The 23,751-nt window shown below is 40.2% G+C and overlaps 1 protein-coding gene across 1 annotated transcript in view; it reads left to right on the top strand.

The window, feature by feature from the left end:
* adgrb2 (adhesion G protein-coupled receptor B2) overlaps window positions 1–10,895 on the top strand; it is a 55,973-nt gene extending 45,078 nt beyond the window's left edge. The window contains exons 31-34 of the mRNA XM_061266725.1: window positions 1,322–1,357; window positions 2,351–2,464; window positions 7,928–7,981; window positions 10,078–10,895. Of these exons, the coding sequence (XP_061122709.1) occupies window positions 1,322–1,357; window positions 2,351–2,464; window positions 7,928–7,981; window positions 10,078–10,254 (381 nt within the window). The 3' untranslated portion in view covers window positions 10,255–10,895. The remainder of the gene's footprint in view (window positions 1–1,321; window positions 1,358–2,350; window positions 2,465–7,927; window positions 7,982–10,077) is intronic.
* Window positions 10,896–23,751: the final 12,856 nt, after the last annotated feature.

The raw sequence follows: 23,751 nt of genomic DNA, 5'->3' as shown, positions 1-23,751 counted from the left end.
GTACAAATTGGAGCGGGCACAGAAGGGCTCCCTGTGGAGCTCCAATTCCGTTTTGGCTTTTGATTTGATATCATGAAAGGTTAGATAAAAAAAAATGTAGACTCTACCAAGTGCATCAAGGTAAGTAAAAAGAAATGAACAATTAAGTAACTTCTATTTATAACCGTAAAGGAAAAGACCCCTTCACAGGTTCAACCATTCTTCCAGCACTTAGAGTAGAAAGCAGTGACTATCATCCATTTCTCATGAGCAGCACATTTACAAAAATGAGTTTTCGTGTGTGGATCTGAGCGAGTGTGTGAGTCAGATTGTGAGAAAAAGCCTGCATGCCACATTTACACCAGCAACGACACACAAATTGACTCAGGGTTTATTTAAACGATGAAAAGAACACTTTGCCCATCAGTGAAGAGGCTTCATTCAGCGTTGATGATAAGGATGAGTCATTCTTACTCAGGAGGGTCACAAGTTCAAAACTGGCATAAAAAATGTCGGCTATAATTTTACACTGTGATTATATCCTCTTAAAATGACATCAGGATAGTGTTACACAAACAAAATCAGAATACGGTCTGACACTGAAAGGTTCATTACCGGATTCTTTCTTTAAGAATGGAGACTTTTACGTGATTAACTCCTCAATCCATTTTAATGTCTTTACTTTTGAAATAACTTGGCTGCTTTTTGCGTTCGATCAGCAACTCTGCCCTTTTTGCACGGTAAACACAGTTTTTAAGTCACTGTGGGGAGAGGCGTTACTCGCTGCCAGATACAAAGTTGGCAGGGAACACGTACACCGAGTGGGAGATAGAACACCACGCCGCTCGCTGTCTTGGCCAGATGAGTTGGAAACATCTGCAGGTGCTAAATTGGCAGCTTGTGTGCAAACTCGATATAGAACGGAATTGTACGGTGGGGAAAAGGAAAGGACTTTAAACAGATTTAAGGATTAAAATCGTTTTTTTTTTGTATGATTGATCAAGTGTTCCTTTCTTTCCAGTAATTTCTGTGGAAGTGTGTCAACGAATGATTCATGCTGATTATTATGGGGATGTGGTACTTGAGGCTGTGAGAAAAATGTCATCCTGCTCACTAATTTTGGCTTATTAGACTTCACTGATATAATTATGTTGAAATAGAATAATTAGTGCCTTCGTCTTGTGGAGTTTAAGAATATTTGTTTCATATTTGGAAACCAGAACATAGGACTTTTTTTTTTTTTTAACTAAATGACGCCAAGGTGAGGGTCAAAGCTACAGACCAATACGAGGGGGTGGACATTGATGTTTTCTTCTCTCCCCCTCGGCCCCTCCCCTTCCAGAGGAAAAGAGTACGATACTCTGAGCTGGACTTTGAGGTAAGGTCTTAGACGTCCTAACTTTCTACCTGCTTGTCTTTGCTTTCTTTTATTTCGTGCTTCTGCCAGGATTTTAGTGTACGTAGGAGCATCGCTTAACCCCTCCCCCCTGCATGAAGCACAAATAACGGTTTCGGAGTTTTGTAGAATGCTGTTTCTCCAACAAATGCCCTTATATCTGTTTCAAGAAATGAATGCGGTGATTAATGATAACATGATGGGGAACACATCCCACTGCCTTGTACAATTTAGTGAGATGTAGCTGTGGGGGTTCTGGTTAAAGAAACAGCAAAGTTGAGTGTTTGTGTCTGGAGAATTGATAGTGGTTGAGTTTTGGGTCACTGCATTTGGTTGACTGGCTAGTTCTTTTTATTTTTGTCTGGATCAGCATAGTTTGGCTGTGTGTGTCTCTGTCATGGTCTCAGTTTTTTGTGAATTTCCAGTCTTTTCATTTCTATCCAAAATATTCATAGTGACGATTTTTTCTGATATTTTTGTGGATTGTTAGTTCTAATCAGAATGTTTTAAAGACTGGACATTCATTTTTGACCGTATTAGAAAAGATCATTTTATAGCTTGGGTGCGGTAAGCTACTAACTGTTTCTGGCAATTTAACTGGATTCACAACTGGCTGTTGCATGAACACGGTTAGGGATTAGCTGTTTAATTTGACAGTTTGAGTATAATATTTTTTTTCAAATGACACACTTGAATTTTAGTTCAAAACGGCAGTACATTATTAATATTACAAAATAGACACGTCACATAATTCACACACACGAATGATATGATGCACTAATAGTACCTAAAATTGCCCCTCCAATTGCCAAAATAGAGCATCAACCAACAAGTCGGCCATCTTTAATCCCTTTTATCAAGCGCATCACTGCAGTCCCCTCAGCATCCCCATTTTTGCCCCCTCCTCCCACCTTCCGCTTATTTTGTTTTCTCTTTGGTTCATTTTTGGTGTCCCCTTCCTTTCTTCCCTTCCAGAAAGTGATGCACACTCGCAAAAGACATTCTGAGCTGTACCATGAGCTCAACCACTCCTCCAAGTTCCACACCATAGACAGGTATAGCAGGGACCCAGCCATGTCCACATTCAAGGTAAGACAAACTGCCTTAAATGTAGATTGGAAGCCTCCCTGCAGCAATTCAACAAAACCCTTAAGCTTGTCAAAAGCGCACACTGACACACTGAGCCACCTGACACGGCAAATCAAAAACAAAAAGTCAATCAATAGCTTCTTGTCTTGATAGCAGCCTCAAGCAAAGTAAGGAGAAGGAGCCAGCTCATGGAAAGACAAGCCCTTGCATGACATTTAACATTTGCAAATTGAATAAATGGCTGGCAAAGGAAAGACAAGACAAAGGCGCTCACCACAAATCTACATGTTCCTAATATACTTTAGGACATCAATAAAGACATATAACCTCATAAGTGATTTCATTTAATCTACACCCACAATCAATTTTTCCTATTGGTAAATACTACTCAAATCATTTGATCCTAGCTAAAGTCCAAGAGGGTATAACAGCACGCATAGAGAATGAATAAATCCCGCACATTCAAAACTTGTAAATCCCCCGCTTGCAAATTCATTAGCTTATCACCACACACCGCCCGTGAAGCCGGCACTTATGCCAAAGGTGCTTTATTTCTATGTCCAATTAGTTCATGTATCTGTCGTATAGTTAGTGGGTTTTTTTTGTGTGTGTGACAACGCTGCATGTGTGAGGAAGTTGGCTCTCGGGTGGGCGCCTATGAGAGCATAATACTAAGGCGTTTTTTGACTCATTAAAAGACCATTAGCAGAAGATGAAAGTCAGTCCCAGCTCACTCTGCGCTAACCTTCAGAGGGACACTTTCATTAAGTTTTAAACACATACGCTTCTCATCTGTGGAGGGCACAACCACAGAGACATCCGCGATCCATTTTGCATCACCGATGGAGAAATGGAGGCTATCTCATATTGGCCATTCTTGTCACACGATATTGATCATTTTTTGAATAGCAACTGTACATAAATAATCCACAAACTAGAGCTGCAATTTACGCCACAGCTGAACCAGTTGGTCACACCATCTGCAAATACCGTATTTTCCGCACTATAAAGCGCACCGGATTATAAAGCGCACCTTCAATGAACGGCCCATTTTAAAACTTTGTCCATATATAAACCAATATATTTGGACAAGCCTGCTGTAGTGGCTCAATATTGGTCCATGTATAAGGCGCACCGGATTATAAAGCGCACTGTCGGCTTTTGAGAAAATTGGAGGTTTTTAGGTGCGCCTTATAGTGCGGAAATACGGTAATCTCTGAATTAATAAACCCGACAAACATACGGCATAGTCATCCTGATCTATTATATTAAAAGAAAGTGAGCAGTTGACCTAACTGTCAATAATTACACGGCTAATGCTATCAGTGTCAGGCCTTTGACAGGACCCAGCTTCAATTTATCTATGCTGTTGTCAACAACTCACTTTGAGAGTCACCCCCAGACACGGACATGCTGACTATACAGTAATTATGGAGATGAGGTGTGTGTGTGCATGTGTGTAAAACACATTCGATTGTGTGTACTTGTTGAGATTGGTGCACCTCCGCCGCCATGTTTGTTTGTTTTCCTAAGCACCTGGTGTCACCTCCATTTAAAGGACAATTATACAGTCTGAGTAATGATTTACTAATTTCATTTTAACTTGAATCATCTTTCCTTTACCGTGTGATGTCAATTTTACTAATTGAGCAGCAATGGAAGACAAACTCATTCATTGACCCTCTCCTTTCTCTTACCAAGGACCTAAACACCCTTTAACCTTTTCTAAAACAGGTTCCCCCACCCCCACCGCCAAGGCACAACACAGAACCGTCGCTCGTGCGCAGAGCTTCTTTGGTTTACAAAGAAAGTCAACGTAAGGAACTTAGGTTCCCGTGTGATCCCAATTGCAGTTTTGTGTCTCATTATCAAGTGCTCTAGATGTATAGCCTATAGTTTGCCTTCCCAGTAGTGTCTTGTGTGATAAACGTCTCGCAGCGTGGCCATTACCTGTCAAATATAAATAAATAGGATATTTTTGTTGTTCATCTAGCCCTTTGTTTTGTGCTTTTATTGCTGTGGTATCATTACGTGTGGCGTGTCCAACCATGAAGCCATTGCATCTCTTCCCAAGCCTGAATTAGAGCCTCCTAACCATTACAAGTTAAGAATAAATCCTAAAGACAATCAGCCATCGAGATGTACCTCGTAAAGAATTCCATTCTCGCCGTAAACTCTACCATTGGCACCAATGAGGGTAAAATACTCGAGGTGCTGATGAGCTTTTCGGAAATACATATCACAAAGCTTATGGGGTTAAGAAGGCTTGATCCATTTTCTCTCTGGGGTAAGGTTTGATCCATGTGTTGACTTTGTTGAAAAGATTGAGTGGATACCAGAAAATATCCAACAGAGAATGATCGAGATGTGGACACATTTTTTCTACCTCCCCATTCTAATCCAATTTTCCAACTAAGTGCACTAAGCTTAAAGTAAACTGGGCGATAATAAAAACCACCACAGATCTTCAGTCTCTATTTCTGCTTGTCTTCCTCTATCCCGCCCTTACAACTCTTCACACACTCACACCGACAACCCTTTCTTTTTTTGAAGCCTGGTTGGTAATGCTAATAATATTTACCAAATTGATCGCTATGGGCTGTGAGATAACGACTCATCGTTACACTCAATTAGCGCAACTGTAAAGAACCTGTAAAACGGCAGCCGCCACTTCCTCACAAAGCTCCGCATTAACTTAAATGATGAAAATCAATCACGGGCTTTTCTCTTAAGCTTTTGAGTAAACCAATATTCATATATATATATGTATACATATACACTTGCATGTAAATACATATACCGTATTTTCCACACTATAAGGTGCACCGGATTATAAGGTGCACCTTCAATGAATGGCCCATTTTAAAACTTTGTCCAAATATAAGGCGCACCGGATTATAAGGCGCACCTTCAATGAATGGCCCATTTTGAAACTTTGTTCATATATAAGATATATACATTTGGCCCGCGGGCCTGATTTTGGACACGCCTGCTGTAGTGGCTCAATATTGGTCCATATATAAGGCGCACCTGATTATAAGGCGCGCTGTCAGCTTTTGAGGAAATTGGAGGTTTTTAGGTGCGCCTTATAGTGCGGAAAATACGGTACACATGTATACAATTGCAGAAGATAGAGAGGGAGCATAGCAAAGAGAGATTCATAGTGCATTTGCACTCTTATCTATAATAGAGAAGGCAGGGAGTCAGAGAAGGGAGTCGCACAGTGTGGAACGCATGGCCATGAGCTCCTTCTCTATTGCTCGAGCTTCTTCCTCAAAACCAGCGTGTTTTGTCTTTGCAGGGTTCAGAAGGTCGTCCTACATTTGCATGCGGTAGTTATGATGTGCTACGTACGCTAATGTACGATGGTTGGTATGTGTGTGTGTGTGTGTGTGTGTGTGAGTGGAACAGAAGGAGAGCTTGCGCCGCATAATGGGAACGGCAGTTTGTGGCTCTCAAAAGGTGTATACAGTATTTTCCTCTTATTGCCTGCTGCGTTCTTGATTAAATGAAGAGTGCTTGGCTTCCCTTTGCAGATAGACACAGCATGCCTGTGCAGAATGCAAATAGACGGAGACAAGAGAAACTCTCGGGAACCTAAAACCGCATGTGACATGGAATCTAGATGTAGATCTTGAGAGGGTTCTTCCATTAGGTTACATCATAAAAAGAAGAGGTCAGGCTCAGGTTGAGGGTTTTATGAATATATACTTAACCGCAAAAACTGTAATCGATGGGTTTTGGCAACTGGAGGGGACATTTCGCCAAGGTAATGTGTGTGCTTTTGTTAGATCTCATAAATTGAAGTGAAATGACAAAGAGCAATTTTTTTCTCGTGTTGATTGAGGGTGGACAATTTGCTTGCACTTAAAACCCCGGAGGTCCCGAAAATCAATTTGCTGGAGTTAAGCAGAAGGGCCTTTTGTATTCCAACAATAAAGAAAGTCTCCCTGCTTGTCATTTTTTTTTCTCTCCTCCTGATCGAATTTCCCCCCCCCGTTTGTCCTCACAGCTTGACATCATCTATCTCATTGTCTCGCTCATTTCTCCATTCTTTACTCATTTGATGCTTTAATTGATTAATAATCCCTCCCTCCGATTCTTTCTAATTAATACCCTCCACCTCGGCGTTAGCAATAATTTGCTACATGCAAAAGAAAAGAATAGTATCGGTGTTTTTTTTTTTGTGCAACAGTGGCTTTGAAATCAAGTAGCTTAACATTAGCTTCATGCACCGAGTGGCGTAATGCGGTTTCGGCTCACTTAGTGTCTTTAGGCCAATTAAAAAAAGGCTGATTCACTTGTGAGGGGACTGTTTTGGGTGCGGCGAAGCTGACGCTGGCTGTGGATCACATCGCTTCTCATTACGGCCTAGACAGCCTACGTCTGATTGCTCGTTTGTTTGCAATGTGTTGTACTAATGGAATTTATTCGCCCTACATTCTCCTAATTTGACTCCTTTGAAGGGCCTTGTTACTCGTCGTTTCTTTCCAACTAAAAGACGAATGATGCTAGCGTCACTTTGTAATTGCTGACTCATCAGAAAATTCTGGTATCCACTCAACCTTTTTTGTGATTTTTTTTTGTTTCATGTGTTGTGCCATTTAATTATTTCTGTGAGCCTAACACTCCATATGTATTTTATTTTGCCTATATTGATTTTTCTTTTGCCCCTTCCACCCCCCCTCCCCCTTCTATGTCCTTTGTTGGCTGATGGGGGTCTTTCTGTTGCTTATTGTCACATCTCAGTTTGAGTGTAGCCAAACAGTCAGCAGATCCATGGGCGTCCAAGTCAACAAAGGTAATATTTAACCCACTCACCTATCATACCAAAATAATCTCCCAAAACCTAATTAACATTCCATGCTCTAAAAGAGAGGATCAATGAGTTCAATCGGTGGTAGATTTCTTCCATCCGAAAATATCATTATTAATAATATATTAATATTAAAATAGCCAGTAGATTTTTCTTTTACTTGCCTTTCTGTAGCTTCCTCTTGGAAAATAGTATTTTACTTTTTGTACGTTAGAGTCTTGTGCTATTAGTTCTGTACTTGCTTATGGAAACTAATTATAAAAATGTTTGATATCATCGAGGTATGCCTCAGTATTTGCAAACAAATCCCCTGCTGACATATATTATTTTTTTTACAACAGATTTTTGGTGTATCAATGTTTTGAATATTAATGAGTGAATCATAAATGCTTTTTTTCTGAAATATATTAAACATGGGACTTATTCTATATATTCTTTCTATGCATGTTGTCATGCATTTATCGTTTGGGCAGAGAGAGAGAGTGCGAAAAAGCAATTGTGTCGACGACCTGCTCACCTGCAGGAACAATGTTTATTGAATAGCAGAGTTGTGAGTGACTTTGATTTCCTCTTCTCTTTTCTCTACCTTGTTTTTTTCTCTCTCTCTCTCTGTTCGACATCCCATGCATGCCTTTTCATCGCCACAGAGGGAAAAGCGATGGAGCATTTCATCTGCTGGAGGTGAAAAGAACTCATCCAGTGTAAGTAGAGGGGATTCTGGCAGAGATGTAGATGTGTGTGTTGGGGGGTGGGGTGAGGAGCTGGCGCTTTTGGGCATAGAGGAACAGAGGCCCGCATAGATGGGGGACAGGCAACGGGATAGACATGCCCGAGCAACACAATCGCGTTAGCCCGCTCTCCCGGGGATAGTGTCGAGGCTTAACGGCTGCATTACGCATACTCCCGCTTTACAAAATGCTCCTTCGCCAGCAGTTAGCATGCAAATTGGCTCCCAGATTATGCTTTTTGTATTCATTTTTGCCAACTGTCAGAATGTGACGCTGCAAGAATGATAATAAGGCCCAGATTGCCCCCTTGAGCTACAACGATCATCATCGGTACTGCCAGGAAGGCGGCGGATCTCCGATTTGTATTTTGCGGGTCTCAGCTGGAATTAAGTGTCGGATAAAACGTATTTTTTGCAGGTGGACGCATAAGGCTTGATTATCACTCCTGAACTTCTTGATCGAATTTTTAAATTTCACACAAGCATCTGAGCAAGCGTTCTTCCAAATCTGTACATCACAGATCTGCAAATCATTATCTCCACAAGCACCGGAGTGACATTTGAATAATGGGCCTTATCTGGTGCATACCTTTAATTCTGTTAATAGTTACCCCCCCCCGAACATGCATTTTATATGTGTGGGGGGCACATCTGAGGACCACATGCAGCGATAACAGGCCTTCAGACGGAAACTTTCATGCTATGATTAGTTCTTGTGAAGTAGAACCGATTGGCAGGAGAAGGCGGCGGGTTTACTGCTCGATCGGGAAATACATGAAAAGGTTGCTGTTGTTGTGGATTGTGAGCAGAAACAGCTTTTAAGGAAATTGTAGTGATGTAAATTTGATCATTTCTGAATATTGAAGTGGATATGGAAGACTGTTGTCTGGTTTGGTTTGTATTCCCAGTCAGTTAGCAAAGTCTGCCAAGTTTGAAGCAGTATCGTTCCTGCCCACAAGGGTTGCTCGGGGCAAGATTGTAATAGACAAAAACATTTTTTGAAAATTCAATGACGATGCCAGGCAAATGCAGTGTGCTCACCTCCACTGAATCAGAAAATTTGAAGATTGTTACTCATCAGGCAGCCAATCATCTGACCAACAATAATATTTATTATTATTATTTTTAATGTATATTTTATATATATTTGATTTTGTTTATTTTATTATTATTAAAATAAATAGATCTATTCTTTGGGACCTTATAAAGTCATTACCAAAATATGACAGGTATAGATGTTTGAAATATATTTGAAGATATATTTCAAATATATCTTTGAATGATATATATATATTATTCAATATTTGAATTTGAAGATTGTTACTCATCAGTCAGCCATCCTTTGACCAACAACCAACAATATTTATTATTATTATTATTTAAATATATATTTTCTATACATTTTTATATTTATTTTATTTTATTATTTTATTTATTTTATTATCATTAAAAAAATAGATCTATTCTTCAAGACCTTATAAAGTCATCACCAAAATATCACATATTATTATTATTTAAATATATATTTTCTATACATTTTTATATTTATTTTATTTTATTATTTTATTTATTTTATTATCATTAAAAAAATAGATCTATTCTTCAAGAGCTTATAAAGTCATCACCAAAATATCACAAGTATAGATGTTTGAAATATATTATGTATATCTAAAAAACCTTACTTGTATTTACAAATTCAGGCCATAGCTGTGTTTAATTTACCCCAAAAATATTTGCAGTTCACACAACTGGGACTTGAGTCTGAAAGGCATCTGGACAGCAGCCCGCTTCATTAAACGTGACTAAACAGATGGTTTGTACAAAAAAAAAAAAAAAAGCGTTTGATCAGCTAAATGCTCCTACTCCCTCCTTGTCAGACTACTTTTGAACATTGTATCTGCTTGAAACGACACGAATAAAAGTCCTCTGAAATGCAATCAAAACAGGAAGTGGCTTTAGTAAGATTGCTTCCACGGGGATTACACTTCCCCATCTGCCTTTTTTTTTAAATTGTTACCTCACATGCCTCGATTTGTTTTGTCTTTTTTTGCTCTCTCCATCCCCCGTCAGGACAAGTCAACCCCTGAGGACCGAAGCTCGTGGGACAGTTTTAAGACCATGACCCCCGAGTTGACCATCATTCCAGGGGAGCAGAAAGACCGCATGGAGCTTCACAATAAGAACTGGGACTCATCGTCGGCAAATACCCCGGACTCATCTGAGGGTGATTTCCAGACTGAAGTGTGATCACAGCAAACTTCAGAAGAGATTTACATCAACACACACGCAGAATCTTCTGCAACATGCTCTGTTGGATTCTGGGGCGACACTTTGTTTACTGCTGCAGTAGACAGACATGAAGAGAAGACTGTTCGAATCTATATTTTCACAAAGACTATTCAAAAGACAGAACAGAAACTTGACACGTCTGTGACTGAAGATCATTTTTATGTCAACCAAGAAACTATGAACATTTATTGCGGACTACAAAAAAAAAAGAAAAACTGATTTTCAGAGGGGAGAAAATTAAGACTTTCTGCACCGTTCACATTTTCTTACAGTGAGGGGAGGGAAAAAAATATTTGACCCCCTCGCCACCACCCAATAGCCAGACACTCTGCTTTCATTTAAAACTTTGTCCCTGCTAATGAATGATAAAAAGCATTCTCGTTATTTTATTTTCTTTTGTGTCGTTTTATTATTTTTTTTTAATTTGAATTAGTGGGTGGGTGGGGGCACAAAATAAGGTGCTCACAAATGTGCCATCCTCTTCTTTAGGTTCTGAAAAGTCCCATCTTGACACCCTTCACTCATCCTCTGTGTTAACATTGCATTCCACCTTTTTTGTATTTTCTATGGCTTAATTCAATAAATGTCCTCCCATATGGTTTGAAACTTTTAATGAAAAAAAAACAGAAAGTATGATGGAAACAAATGTGTTGTTTGATTTGCTTGAGCAGAATTAGCAATTTTTCCTTTTTTTTTTTTGCTTTTGATTTCCTGTGAGACCAAACCCCATGACCAATTCTTGCCTCCCCCCAAAAATTGGGACAGCTGGAATAAGGTGGATGATTAAATTTAAAACTTGAGCTAAAATAAAAATAAATAAATAATAAAATATAAATAAATAAAAAATCTTTTAAATGTGTTAACCTTTCCAATTTTAATTGATTAAATTAATTTAAAAAAAATGATCTTTATGATTATTTAAAAATACAATCTGGTGCAATTCCAATTTTGGCAATACACTGATCCCTTTGTCGCCGCAAGGTATCACTTGTTAATATGAGCTGCAAAGCTACATACACACAATTCCCCATCCACCCACGTGATCGTGCTTCGACTTCTACAATCCGGCGTTACAAGGCAACAAGGTGAAGAAGGTGAGTAAACGTCTCCGCTTGACATTCAGCAGTCATACAAGGCAACAAGGTGAAGAAGGTGAGTAAACGTCTCCGCTTGACATTCAGCAGTCATACTTTGGTCGATATAAGAGAGAGACTTGTTTCCCTCTGTTGTTTCATTCAGGTGTTGAGGTGCAGGATGGATTCAATACCAGGCTCAATTGTCGTTTTGTCCTTTTTCAAAGCAGCTTCCATTATTCTGACTATGCGTCGAGAATGAGTTATACTTAAGTGAGAAAACAAAGTTTCAATTCATTGGTTTTTGCAGATTTAAAATAGCAGTCATTGCAGAGATAGTGATTTGTCCTGACATTTTCCAATGCAGCCCTCAAACCATCTGTTTAAAGAATCCCTTATGTGGTGCTAGCGCAGCGCAGCACAGATGGTCGAGACACGAGTGCAGCTCCTTGAACCTTTTAAGCCAAATAGCCGACAGGCAACTCGCTTTCTCCCGAAGGATCGCGAAAAGGTTCGGCCCCTGAGCTGACGTTGCTTAAGATGACATTCGTGTGACCTTCTAAGAGATCCCGCAACCTGGGTTTGGTGTCCAAACAGATTTCTTTCAGCCGGGTAGCAAAAAGATAACATCCAAGCAGCTGAAACAGCTTCATCCTTCACAAGTAAAAATAACATTTACTTCGATTACAATGAGCCTTCTTGTTCCCATGAGAACTCCATTGTGTGCACAGAAAAGAAACAAAATTGGAATACCATATTTTTCAAGTGTAACAAAATAAAAAAAATTTCCGACATTTCACTCTTCCATACTTTTATTCTACAACCTGACCTGCATTCTAATGTCCGTTTTTATTTTACGATCTGATCTGAGAATGTCTTGGATGATGCTGCCTCAAGGTCATCTGCGGATGATTTGTAGAGTACTCACAGTTCTCAGTATGAGGCTACCCAGAAGCACTGAAGCTAGAACCAATCAGAGGATCTCTTGATGAGGAATCACTCTGTGGGAATCCATTGCTTAATAATTTTATTCCAAAATGGAATCCATTCAAATAGTATGCTATAATCAGGGGGTTACAAAGTGAGGCATCAATAATGCAGCCAAGTCACTCCAAATTTCACTCTATGAGGAACTTGTGTGTAATTAAACGTGGATAAGTCCGCCTACGATGTTAGTCGCCCTGGTGGCCTTCCCACCGACTGGAACTTTCTCCAGGGATGCGACAGAGGTCAGAGGAGGGAACAAAACAAAGAGGCTAGCCCCAAGGATGAAATGCATGGTGACAAAGTAAAAGCAAGGAAGGGCTCTTCACATCTCACAGTGATTAGAGTGCCTCTTGGTTGTTGTTTTATTTTTTTGCCTCAGTGGACTACGGGTGATTACGTTGGTCATTGTGTGTCACTAGTAGCTCAAGGAGAAAACGTGTTGACAGATACCAGAGGCAGAAAAAAATGAAGAGTGAGGGAAGTGTATACGATAATTAAAAAGTTCCATCATGTCTGGCTGCTCTTTGTATTTCAAACAAAGTATTATTCGTTTCTGATTAAAGAGCCAGACCGGTCCTTGGAGGATTCGGTCACCACAGTTAGCGTTAGATGTCTGTCCACACCAAATACATAAGCCGTCCTTCTCCCAAACTCTGGCCAAACTAATTCTCTAAATGTCATAGCCCGTATCATATAACAGGATAATGCCCGTGTGGCATTTGACAATTTCACTGTCGAAAAATGAGGTAAAGGCCTCGCGGATGATTTTTTTATTTTTTTTGGCTCCTTCAACAAAGCGCTCTTCACATATCAAGCTACTTTCTGCGTGGATGAATTGCCTCTTCAAACTGCCAAGGGGCTTCTCCAAATACTGGCATCGTTTAGTGCTAGGCTTAGTTTAATGTAATCCACTACAGGCTCTTCTCACATGCCAAGCAACCCACAAATGCCCCGCGACTTGTTCGATCCTTTACGGACGTTTAGATTTTTAATGTCTTGGCGGAAATGCCTTGCAAGAACTTAGGCTTCAAAAATCCGCTTTCTTTTTAAGAGCGAAGTATCGAAGGTGACGATACCACCGACTTGGACATGATGCTAAACATGCTAACACACCGCATGGCTAATCTCATCAAGCGCACGGCGGATATCAATTCCACCTCATCGCCGTGTCATCTTTCCCTTCTCATTGATGATGACGAAAGCCTTGAAGTGTGGCCGCTGATAAAAGCGGGATGTGTTCAGGGGAGGGAGCCCATTTTACTCCTGAGGGAATGAAGATATTATTTCATCCCACTCAAAGAACCTCAGTGCGCCATGTCAAGCCAGCCTATGGCAAGACAGGAATAGATTGCTTCATCTCCTTTTCCTGTCTTCCTCTCAAGCATCCCTACTCATGAAACACATCAAGTGGGAAAATAGTTTCAGATCGCAATACACTGCAATGTTTCCCCGAACAAATGAAGGCGTGCGCGGAATGCGATGCGCTCATTTATTCTCTGTGCCAACGCCACGAGATAATTTCATACACAAAACATAACCATTATTTAAAAAGAGATATGCTCATTTCCCAAAGGTCAACTTCAGCCCTATCCTGTTTGCAGAATCATATTTTCTTCATTTATTTTTGCTTGCTATTCCCACCATGTGTTATAAATCGGTCCTGCTCTAATGTGTGCTTGATATGTGGATTAGATGCAAGGGACAAATTAAGATGTGTGTAAAAAAAAAAATTGCAATCAAGGACAAAAATGATTCTTCCTTCCCGAGTGTGTCGTCATACAATATTGGGAGTTTAGCTATCTGGGACTGTCTGCAAGGTTTTGGCCAATTCCATGGTTAGTTAGGATTTATTTTAATCACGGGACATGTTTCTATTGTTGTGAATTTTTATTCTGGTATCATGCAATGTATATCTCACTAGTAAGCCTAAGTACGACCAGGGCATGTTCGGGTCAGGCACTTTTTCACCATCTTATTTGGAAGACCAGCTGACCATCGAAGAGAATTCACCACACTATATTATTTATGGATTTAATAGCCAACCCTCTGATGAAGTATTTGAAAATAATCAACACATAAAGCCCAATAAACATTTTTGTGTTGAATCTTAGAAGAGAGAAAAAAACATATTTCTCATATTGAAACATTTCAAAAGTAAGCTCATTGGCAAAAAAAAAAAAGAAAAGCTGAACACGATGACACATTACGCTTAATAAATCCATTATCGTTGAATTTTTTCCATTCAAATGTTCAATTCAAACTGCCAGTTTTCCGACAGGTGATTCATGTTAAAGGACAAAAGAAAATTATGGCTAAGTGCTACCTGATGAAAATAACAGTCATTATTTTGTCCCTGAATTTGACTGAAACGAAAATTTAAATTTTCATTCTTGAAACCAGAAAAAAAAAATCACACCCGTTCTCGGAAATAAATCGGATGTCCTTAACCCGAACTTTGCTTCAAGTTCGAGTTTGCAATTGTTTGTTATGTTTGAGTCAAAACCCTTCGCCAGTTTTGTTTCTCTTTCAGTCATGAATCACATTTACTGTATATCGCTTCCATTTTATGGAAACGAAAATAGTGTCTGACTCATTTGTTCTCAGAGCCTTTTCTTTGCATCTATGGGAAAGGGCACATCTTGCAAATGGGAACGTCATGTGGAGTGCTGCCAGTTACATTGAGGAGAACCCTAGGGCCAAGTGATGAGCAGCCAAGCAGAAGGTAGAAGTGAGGGGAAGCCATTTTTGGCCAGAGAGGTCTGGTTGGTCGAAAGGCCAAGATGGACAGACAAGAAGAAGCAATCCTAAAAATGCTGATCTGTTTTAAAGATGCGTGTTTTAATCATTAATTATAAACTAGCAGCAGGGAGAATGTCTTCAGCTAAGCTAAGGTTTAGCCCGTGATTGGATACTCCCAAGGTAGCCAAGCGTAGCAGCGGGGAACAAGCATGAGATTTCAATTTAGAGAAAATAGCAAAATGAGGATAAGCGTGAAAAGAATTCACAATGAGCGGAGGCGGAGACAAAGGAAAGTCACTTGAAAGGAAGAAACTTTTAATCACGACTCTAACAAAGCAGATGGTTCGGAAACTGGCAAAAGTCTCCTCGGCATCGGAATCGAAACTGAAGACTAGCAACCGAAGTTATGAACGTAGGTGACATTGAAGAAAAAAAAAAAAAGTACACTTCATCCAACAACACCATATTAGGAGTAAGGCAACTTCCAGTTTTCATCTAATTGAAAACCGACATCTTCCCTCACTGGGCCTGCAGCATGAAAAAAAAAAAAAGCACAATCTTGCAGTAAAGATCAAACAAGCTCGAAAGTCAGACAGGATTTGCGAAGAATCTGCCCGATTTGGAAACTTAAGAGCTGGCTAGAAGACGGGAAATATTTTCTCTTGCTCTGCTTTATCATCAAACCCGAGGGTCAGTTCTGCTTGAGCCAAACATTTTTATTTTTTTTGGACTACCGCATTTTCCGGACTATAAGGTGCACCGGACTATAAGGCGCACCTTCAATGAATGGCCCATTTTAAAACTTTGTCCTTATATAAGGTGCACTGGACTATAAGACGCACCATTAATGCATCATGTCAGATTTTTAATCCAAATCAAATCATTCTCCATTTTATCTTTTTTATTTCAACTTCAGACGCAACAAATGACTTTATGATCACAAAATAATGATCCATAGTCTTTTTGATTCATAATTCATAGTCTTCAGCGGGCCATTTATGATTGATTTCATGACACAGTGCTTCCGGCTAGTTTAAATTTAGGAATTTGGTCCATATATAAGGCGCACCGGACTATAAGGCGCACTGTCGGCTTTTGAGAAAATTTTAGGTTTTTAGGTGCGCCTTATAGTCCGGAAAATACGGTAAGTAGCAAGGACAATTCTTTTGCTATAATTCCACCTTGACTCCAAGATGTTTTTGTAGCTGTGGGTGGTGAACATCTTCAACAGCCTCTTATTTAAACCCGTCTGTGTTTATATTTGACTTTGACCGTACTGTCCTCAGTCTCAAGCTGCTGACACGGCAGGCCACGAAGCAGCTCATCACTCGGCACCGGTGCGACTCCAAAAGCGTGTTTACCGACAACAGGTGAGCTCGCTCCGGTCTCTAAATCCTCGCTAGAACACAGAGAGACGTGTCCTGCGGGAGTTAAGTGTTGATCAATGCACCGAGTCCGTGTGGGAGGACAGAGGGAAGGGAGCCAAAAGAGAGAGAAAGGCCACTGCCATCGCTCTTCCAAGATGCTCAGGATCTGGATCCGTTGGGCTCCCAGGCTAAATTAAAACAACCGGCGTCTCATTGATTCTAGCGCTGACAGCGACCATACATCACCTCATACATAGCCAGGAAGAGGGGACAAGAGAGGTTGGAAGATGAAGGAGGGGGGGAGTAACGGGTGAGGAACAACCAAATCATACAGGAGGACAAAGTAATACCGGGAGAAAGGGAAAAGGGGGACTTATTGAAAAAAATGATGGCGAACAAAGTCCGTCAAGCGTGGCGAAGGAAGAGATGGGTTGGTAGAGAATGATGAGGGGAGTGGAAATTCATACCTCTTTATATGAAAAAAATATAAGCTAGGATTTCAGAGAAATGGAACGTAAAAGCTATTTGGAAGCTAAGCCAAACACTTTGATTGCGTTTTGTCAAGTCGCTGCTTTCAGACACGATCGGTTGTTTTTGTTTTTTTGGAAAGCAATCCAAATTTGACTTTATCTCCTCCTACGACAAATCCATCTTATTAATAAATTTGCATCAGATTTTGATCACATCCTTCAGCCTTATCATTATCCCGTTATCGAAAATATAATTTTTCACTTTGGAGCCACAGATTAAAAGAATCCGCAGCTGCCGCGTGAAATCTCAATGGCCTCAAAAGTGCTGCCTTAGACAGCATTAGCTAAATGGCGCCATTACAGCACTTCCTTTTCCCAGTTGCCGAACATTTACTAGCCCTGAAAGAAACTGAGCGGGTGGAGAAAATGTTGCCTGATTCTTTTCACAATCAGCGCAGTAAAATGAAAGCTGCAATTTAGACTTAATAAAGCGTAACACTTGTTAACACCGTGCTAAAATGTTTATTTACAGATAGTCAAGTACTGCTTGTTAACATTTTCCAAAACACCTCTGTGTGTTGATATTGGGTTACTCTCATTATACACTTAAAAATATATCAATACTTTTGTCACAAGATTAAGACACTAGCTTTAACTAAGACATAACTACCATAATTTCCGGACTATAAGGCGCACCTAAAAACCTAAAATTTTCTCAAAAACCCACAGTGCGCCTTATAGTCCGGTGCGCCTTATATATGGACCAAATTCCTAAATTTAAACTGGCCCCCGAAGCATTGTGTGATGAAATCAATCATAAGTGGCCCGCTGAAGACTATGAATCATGAATCAAAAAGACTATGGATCATTATTTTGTGATTATAAAGTAATTTGTTGCGTCTGAAGTTGAAATGAAAAAGATAAAATGGAGAATGATTTGATTTGGATTAAAAATCTGACATGATGCATTAATGGTGCGCCTTATAGTCCGGTGCGCCTTATATAAGGACAACGTTTTAAAATGGGCCATTCATTGCCTTATAGTCCGGTGCGCCTTATAGTGCGGAAAATACGGTAGATATTGCTTCTGTGAAAATGTGCAAATTGTACCAAGCGAATCCAGACATGTCATATTGTTGCACTCCTATTGAAAATGTCCAGCTTTTGAAACAATGCATTTTTTTACATGCCTATTGACTATGTATTGTTTACACCGCAGCCACTTAAGGCGAAAATCCCCGCAATTGTGAGTTCAGGCTTAAACCTTTACCCCCGTGGCATTTTCTAGTTTGCTGGAAATGGAAAGCTGCCATTGGTCATCAGCATGAAAGCTATTCCAAGGCGCTTGGATGAGACTCTGGGGTGAAACAACAGCAAGCCGAGCCCTCCTTTCCCACCTGTCCCGGTTCTTTCTGAGAGACAAGCGATATGGTAATAAGGTGGATGAATATTTTGTGTGTGTGTGTGTATATATCTGTGTGTCCAGCTGGTCTCCTGGCCACTGTGGCCATTAATGAGGAGTAGCAAGCGGCAGAGCATGACACACACCAGCTGGATGTGTGCATACCTCCGCTGAGAGAGGAGTGCCGTGCCAATGAGACGGGAAGAGAAAGCTATAAAGGACGGGAACCGCTTATTTACAATACATATGGCGATGTAGGTTTATCCAACTTGACTTGGATTGTCATCACAAAAAGTTTTGCTTTAGGTATAATGAAAGAATACTACGGTAGTTTTGATGTTGATTTGATTTTATTGCCGGCATTGCAAACAATAATAAATAAATAATAAAAAAAACAATAATAATTAATTAGTATTTTTTAATATTATTAATAATAATAATATACCGTATTGGCCGGGATATAAGACGGTGTTTTTTTGCATTGAAATAAGACAAGAAAAAGTGGGGGTCGTCTTACATTCGGGGTCTCGACATTATACCCATTCACAACGCTAGATGGCGGCAGATATCTTTAAAGCGAATGCGGAACTTAACTCCCCAGTCCAAAGCGAACCCCTGTCATGAAGAAGAAAAATAAAAATAGCGGCAGGAGTTTGCATTATTTTTTTATATTATTATTATTACATTGTAATCATTTGTTTCAGATGTACTGTAATTATTTTCTGTATGAAAATTCAATTTGCTGTTCATAAAGTCTTTTTTCAAACTTGCACCATAAAAAAGAGGGCGTCGTCTTATAATCAGGGTCGTCCTATATTTCGGGCCAATACGGTATTTCTTCAATAATAATGAATATTGTTACTAATATTATTGGGTTAGTAAACAAGCCACAAACCGTTCAGACAAATGAAGTTGTCATTTGGATTCGAGTGGGTTTGTTTTTCTTCACCGTGGGCGTGTTGTTGGATTGCCCGTGTGCCGTTTGTCTATGTTGTTTGGCTCACATTGACGGGTGGGGGGTTGGGGGTCTTTTCCCCTGGTGGCAGATCTTATTGGATTTTGATCCACATTTGAGCTAGGCTGAGGGAATCCAATCACATGCAATTTTTTTCTCAAGCATAACCCAGTTGTGCCACATGGAGCAATTCGTCCATTGTTATGATTTTGCACACATTCCAGACAGTGGACTGTCGGTTGGCAGCTTCGTGGTTAAAAAAGGATTATAGTAGTGTCATATCAGTGTGGCATTTTGCTTTACTTTTTTTACTTCTTTTCATTCCATGGTCATGCTTATATATATTTTTTTATAGATACACTGAAAAATATGGTGGAATATTAGAGCGATATTTCTTTTCTCAAACTTGACCCATTAGATTCAGTGTCTCATCTTTAAGCGAACAAACAGAAAAGCAAACAAGGCACGTAGAATCAATAAATATCAAAAAGCACAACTCCTACTCACAAACATTGGGTCAGACTCAACACCACATGACTTGTGACAACTGAGAAAAATCACAAACAATGAACCAAAACAAAAAAACGAGTAATTGACGAACTAACGAGAAAATCACCGAAAGGTAAACACTCAGAAGCGCCTTGGCGAGCACAGGTGGACCCAAAAACGTAACACGGACAAAAAAACAACAAAAGGAAAACACAAAAAAACAAGAAGCCAACATAACATTCACAAACGGCTTTTAAAAGCTGTTCCTTTTTCAGCGTTTTATCAACTAAGAGCATTCCAAAAGCACGAACGAAATCGTAGCCATTATCCAACCTAAAACCTCGCTATTCAAAAATGCATCACTATTGTGCAGCTAACAGCACGTGATGTCCATACAGGTGAAAATGATGAGAAAAAAAATGGAGAAGACGAGAGGGTAACAATGAAAGATTTATGACGCACATTGAAAACAAGAAGCTTGCTTTCTTGGCCTATTATCAACTCAATAGGCTCCACCGAGACGTAGCTCAGATCTACTCTCAAGTCCGAATCCCGGCTCCACCTTTCCAGATCAATGCTCACTGCTATCACCATTCATAACCTGACTTCTCCATCCTTTTGCTCAGTCCAACTACAATTCATGCAAAGTCACAATCCTGTTCATTGCCACTATCGTCTTTCTCTCCCTCATCTGTCTGCTCCCTGAAACCCTCGAGGGCTCTCAATCAATGGCGATTCATCGCACCTCCTCCTAAAGTCACCTGAGGTGAGGTGAACCAGGTTAATACTCTGGCAGTTTGAGATATGCTTGTGACATTTCAATCTGGCATCTGTTTTATCGTAGCTGATTTAAGGGATGGTGGAATGGACGATACGCTAATCATGCTGGGGATTGTGGAACACTGGGCGAGGCTCGAAAATCTGTTTGCTCTTGCATGCAAGAAGGAAAGCATAAAGCCACAACGCCCCCAAGTGGAAGCTTGAGGGACTTTTAGTCCAGTGATCAACTGCAGCAATGCGAAAAAATAAAACAGCATTTGTGATTTTGAAATGCGTGGGGAGTGTAAAAAAGGGAGTCAGCTGCTTGGCTCAAATATGACCTTTGCGAGGATTATTAAAAACCGAATAGAAATCATAAAAAAAAGAGGTAATGAGAATGTTGGATTTAGAGGCAATTACTGGAGAAATGAGCTGGAGGATGTAGTGTGTGAAAAATAGCAAGTGACAGAGCGGGAGGAGAAAAGCAGAGCCGTGTTACAGATGCAACGGAGGCAGCGTCGTGCAGTTTCCTTGAGAGGATGGAGAGTGTGTGAGGAAGGGGGGGGGGGGGGGGGGTCGTAAGGGTCCATGATTGCCAGAGATAGGTTAAAAAAATACAGTAAAAAGGAATCAGAATTTTTTAAATATTAAAAGACAAAATGAGGGGATGAAAGAGGAAGAGCGTCTGGCCCTTTTCTCCTCCAGTTTGGTATGAATTCAATAAGAAGAGCTGTGTCTAATTACAGGCAGAACAACGGGAGCTTTGTTAGCTTTGCTGCCGCCCGCCTAAACCCTCGCTCGCTTCCAGGTCAGCAAAGATCTGGTGTGAAAATGTCAATTATCAACTTACAGCCTGTCAAGGAGAAACGACAGGACAAAGCCGAGGTGAGGGCAGGTTCGTGATTGACAAGTCTTGACATCTTAAAGATGATGTCAGATTCGTAAGTCTTTGTTGATCCCTTCGGAAACGTATCTGCAAAACGAATTTATGATTTGTGCTCCTTGTACGCTTCCATCCACCCAAGCATCCATCACCGAATGTCCCTCCAGCTCTCCCTCCACCAATGTTTCCTACCACCTCCCCTCGAGTGCCTGCCAGTGGGAGTGGCCTGCCCTTGATCTGCTCTCAGAACAAACAGGCTGGTAAACATCATGAAACATTTAGAGGAGGCAGAGAAGCCTTCGCTCTAATTCGCACTGGCAAAGCAGAGATGCAAAACAGACGCTGCTCCCTCAGCTCCAGAAGACAGATGGGTGATGGAGAAGAACCTACGAGTCTTGACCGCAACACCTCCCCCCCCCAAAAAAACCCAAAACTTGGAATCTTCAGCCTAATTTGATAAGGATTCATAAAAAGATGCCACATCAAATTTGCTCATCTGTTTCCTTCGGCAGAAAAAAACAAGCTCTCCTGAAATGTTCTCTTCAACTCAGCAGGCTGCCTCGTTCCTCATATAGAGCTATTTATGAATTTGGATTACCACCGAGGTTGTTTAAATGGAGCAGAGCTGCTTTGGGATCTAACCTGCATGTAAACACCTTGCCGCAAATGTTCTTATCCCTGCCAAGATATTTATGTCAAAAATGTGATTTCCCAAAGAAATGTTCCTCAGCGTGTTTCCGTGAGTTAATTAGCTCCGAGGAGGTTAGGTTTTTCCGTGTCGTTTGTCTGTCCTGTCAATGGGATGATTTTGGAAGGAGGAGGGTGTCGCACGGATTTAAATTGGATCTGAATATTTGCTCTTTTATTGGTCGAAAAGCCGATCGGCCTTGGCTTAAGCAAATACACAATCCACGTTGTCCAAGGTTTTCTTTTCCGAGTCAATATGTGAATTACCTTGTTTTCTTTGGCTTGGATTGAATGTTGGCCAGCTGGCCGAATTTCAGCTTTTTTCTAAATATCCACTCGAATCAATAAGTCAACAATCCGGTCAAGGAGTTTATCTGCAGCCAATTAGGGTTGTTGCCATCATTGCTTTCATGTAGAAATCAATTTTTTCTCCCTCCCGTAGCGTCATTGATTCACAGCTATGCTCATGTTTATGCTGAGTAGAAATAAAAATCCTGTCAAATGGCCAACCTAGTAAATTATAATAACAAATTTCATTTGACAACGCCTTTCTGACATTCAAGGTCACCTTACATGGAGTCAAATAAAACAATATAGTGTTAAAATAATAAAATCAGTAGATAGAACAAAATGAAAATGAAAACAATAATGAAAAAAAAAGAATAAATAATAATAATAATAATAACAATGAGTTGCAGGCAGATCTAAAAAGTTTTGAGACCAAACCTGAAATGGAAACAATAAAATCAGTAGATAAATAAATGAAAATGAAAATCAAAAATAATAATGAAAAAACAATAATAATAAAAATAATAATAATAATAATAATAATGAGTTGCAGGCAGATGTAAAAATATAAGTTTTGAGACCAAACCTAAAATGTAAAATAAAGTCAGAGTTTCTCAAGTCAGTGACAAATACAGCAAACTTCTGGTTTACTCTGCAGAGATGCACTGATAGATTTGCTGACAAGATGGCTGCAATGTCCAAACTTTTCTAGTCACTTAGCCTTGGCCTCCTATGGCGAGCGACACAGCGCCCCCTTCATCGGCCCCATGTAAACGAGCCATTGATTTCATGAAAGCCTCCAGCATCAATTGCAAAGGGTGCTGTGATCTCCTTGTGCACTTGGCATCCCTGTGGCAAAGCAGTTTGATTATCCTCAAGGTGTGTTTAGGGATACCGAACTAGGATTAAAGTACTCCAGGAAGCACGCTGATTTACTTTGCAATCAATACGCTTGTAAAATTCATACAGATTGTAAGTAGGTTTTAGTTTAAGCTGAAAGGCTCGCCCCGAGCTTTGCCCCCCCTCTCCTCCCTTTCCTTATTTACTGGCAAGCTATTAGACGCCCGCTGCGAGCGGGTTAATGACAAACCTCACCGTGAAGTTCCACTAATGTGATGCAGAGCTCAGATTTTTGCTCCAATCGCTTTTGGCTCCGGCGTGTGTGTTTCGTTTTATTCTGTTGTGTAAGTGTTTTATGTACTGAGGGAATTAGCTCCAGAGCCACTTGAAGACACGCGTTCGCTTCGTATATTATCTTTATATAAACTTCGAAAGCTCCTTGTCAAAGCGGGTTGTTCATACCCAAGCATCTTATTTTTTTGCATATTTTCTATGTGTGTTTTAGCAATCTTCTAA

This window comes from Syngnathus typhle, linkage group LG20 (assembly GCF_033458585.1).
Source record: "Syngnathus typhle isolate RoL2023-S1 ecotype Sweden linkage group LG20, RoL_Styp_1.0, whole genome shotgun sequence".
Lineage (NCBI taxonomy): Eukaryota > Metazoa > Chordata > Actinopteri > Syngnathiformes > Syngnathidae > Syngnathus > Syngnathus typhle.
The sequence above is the reverse complement of the archived record's forward strand: the minus strand, read 5'-3'. Positions and strand labels throughout refer to the sequence as shown.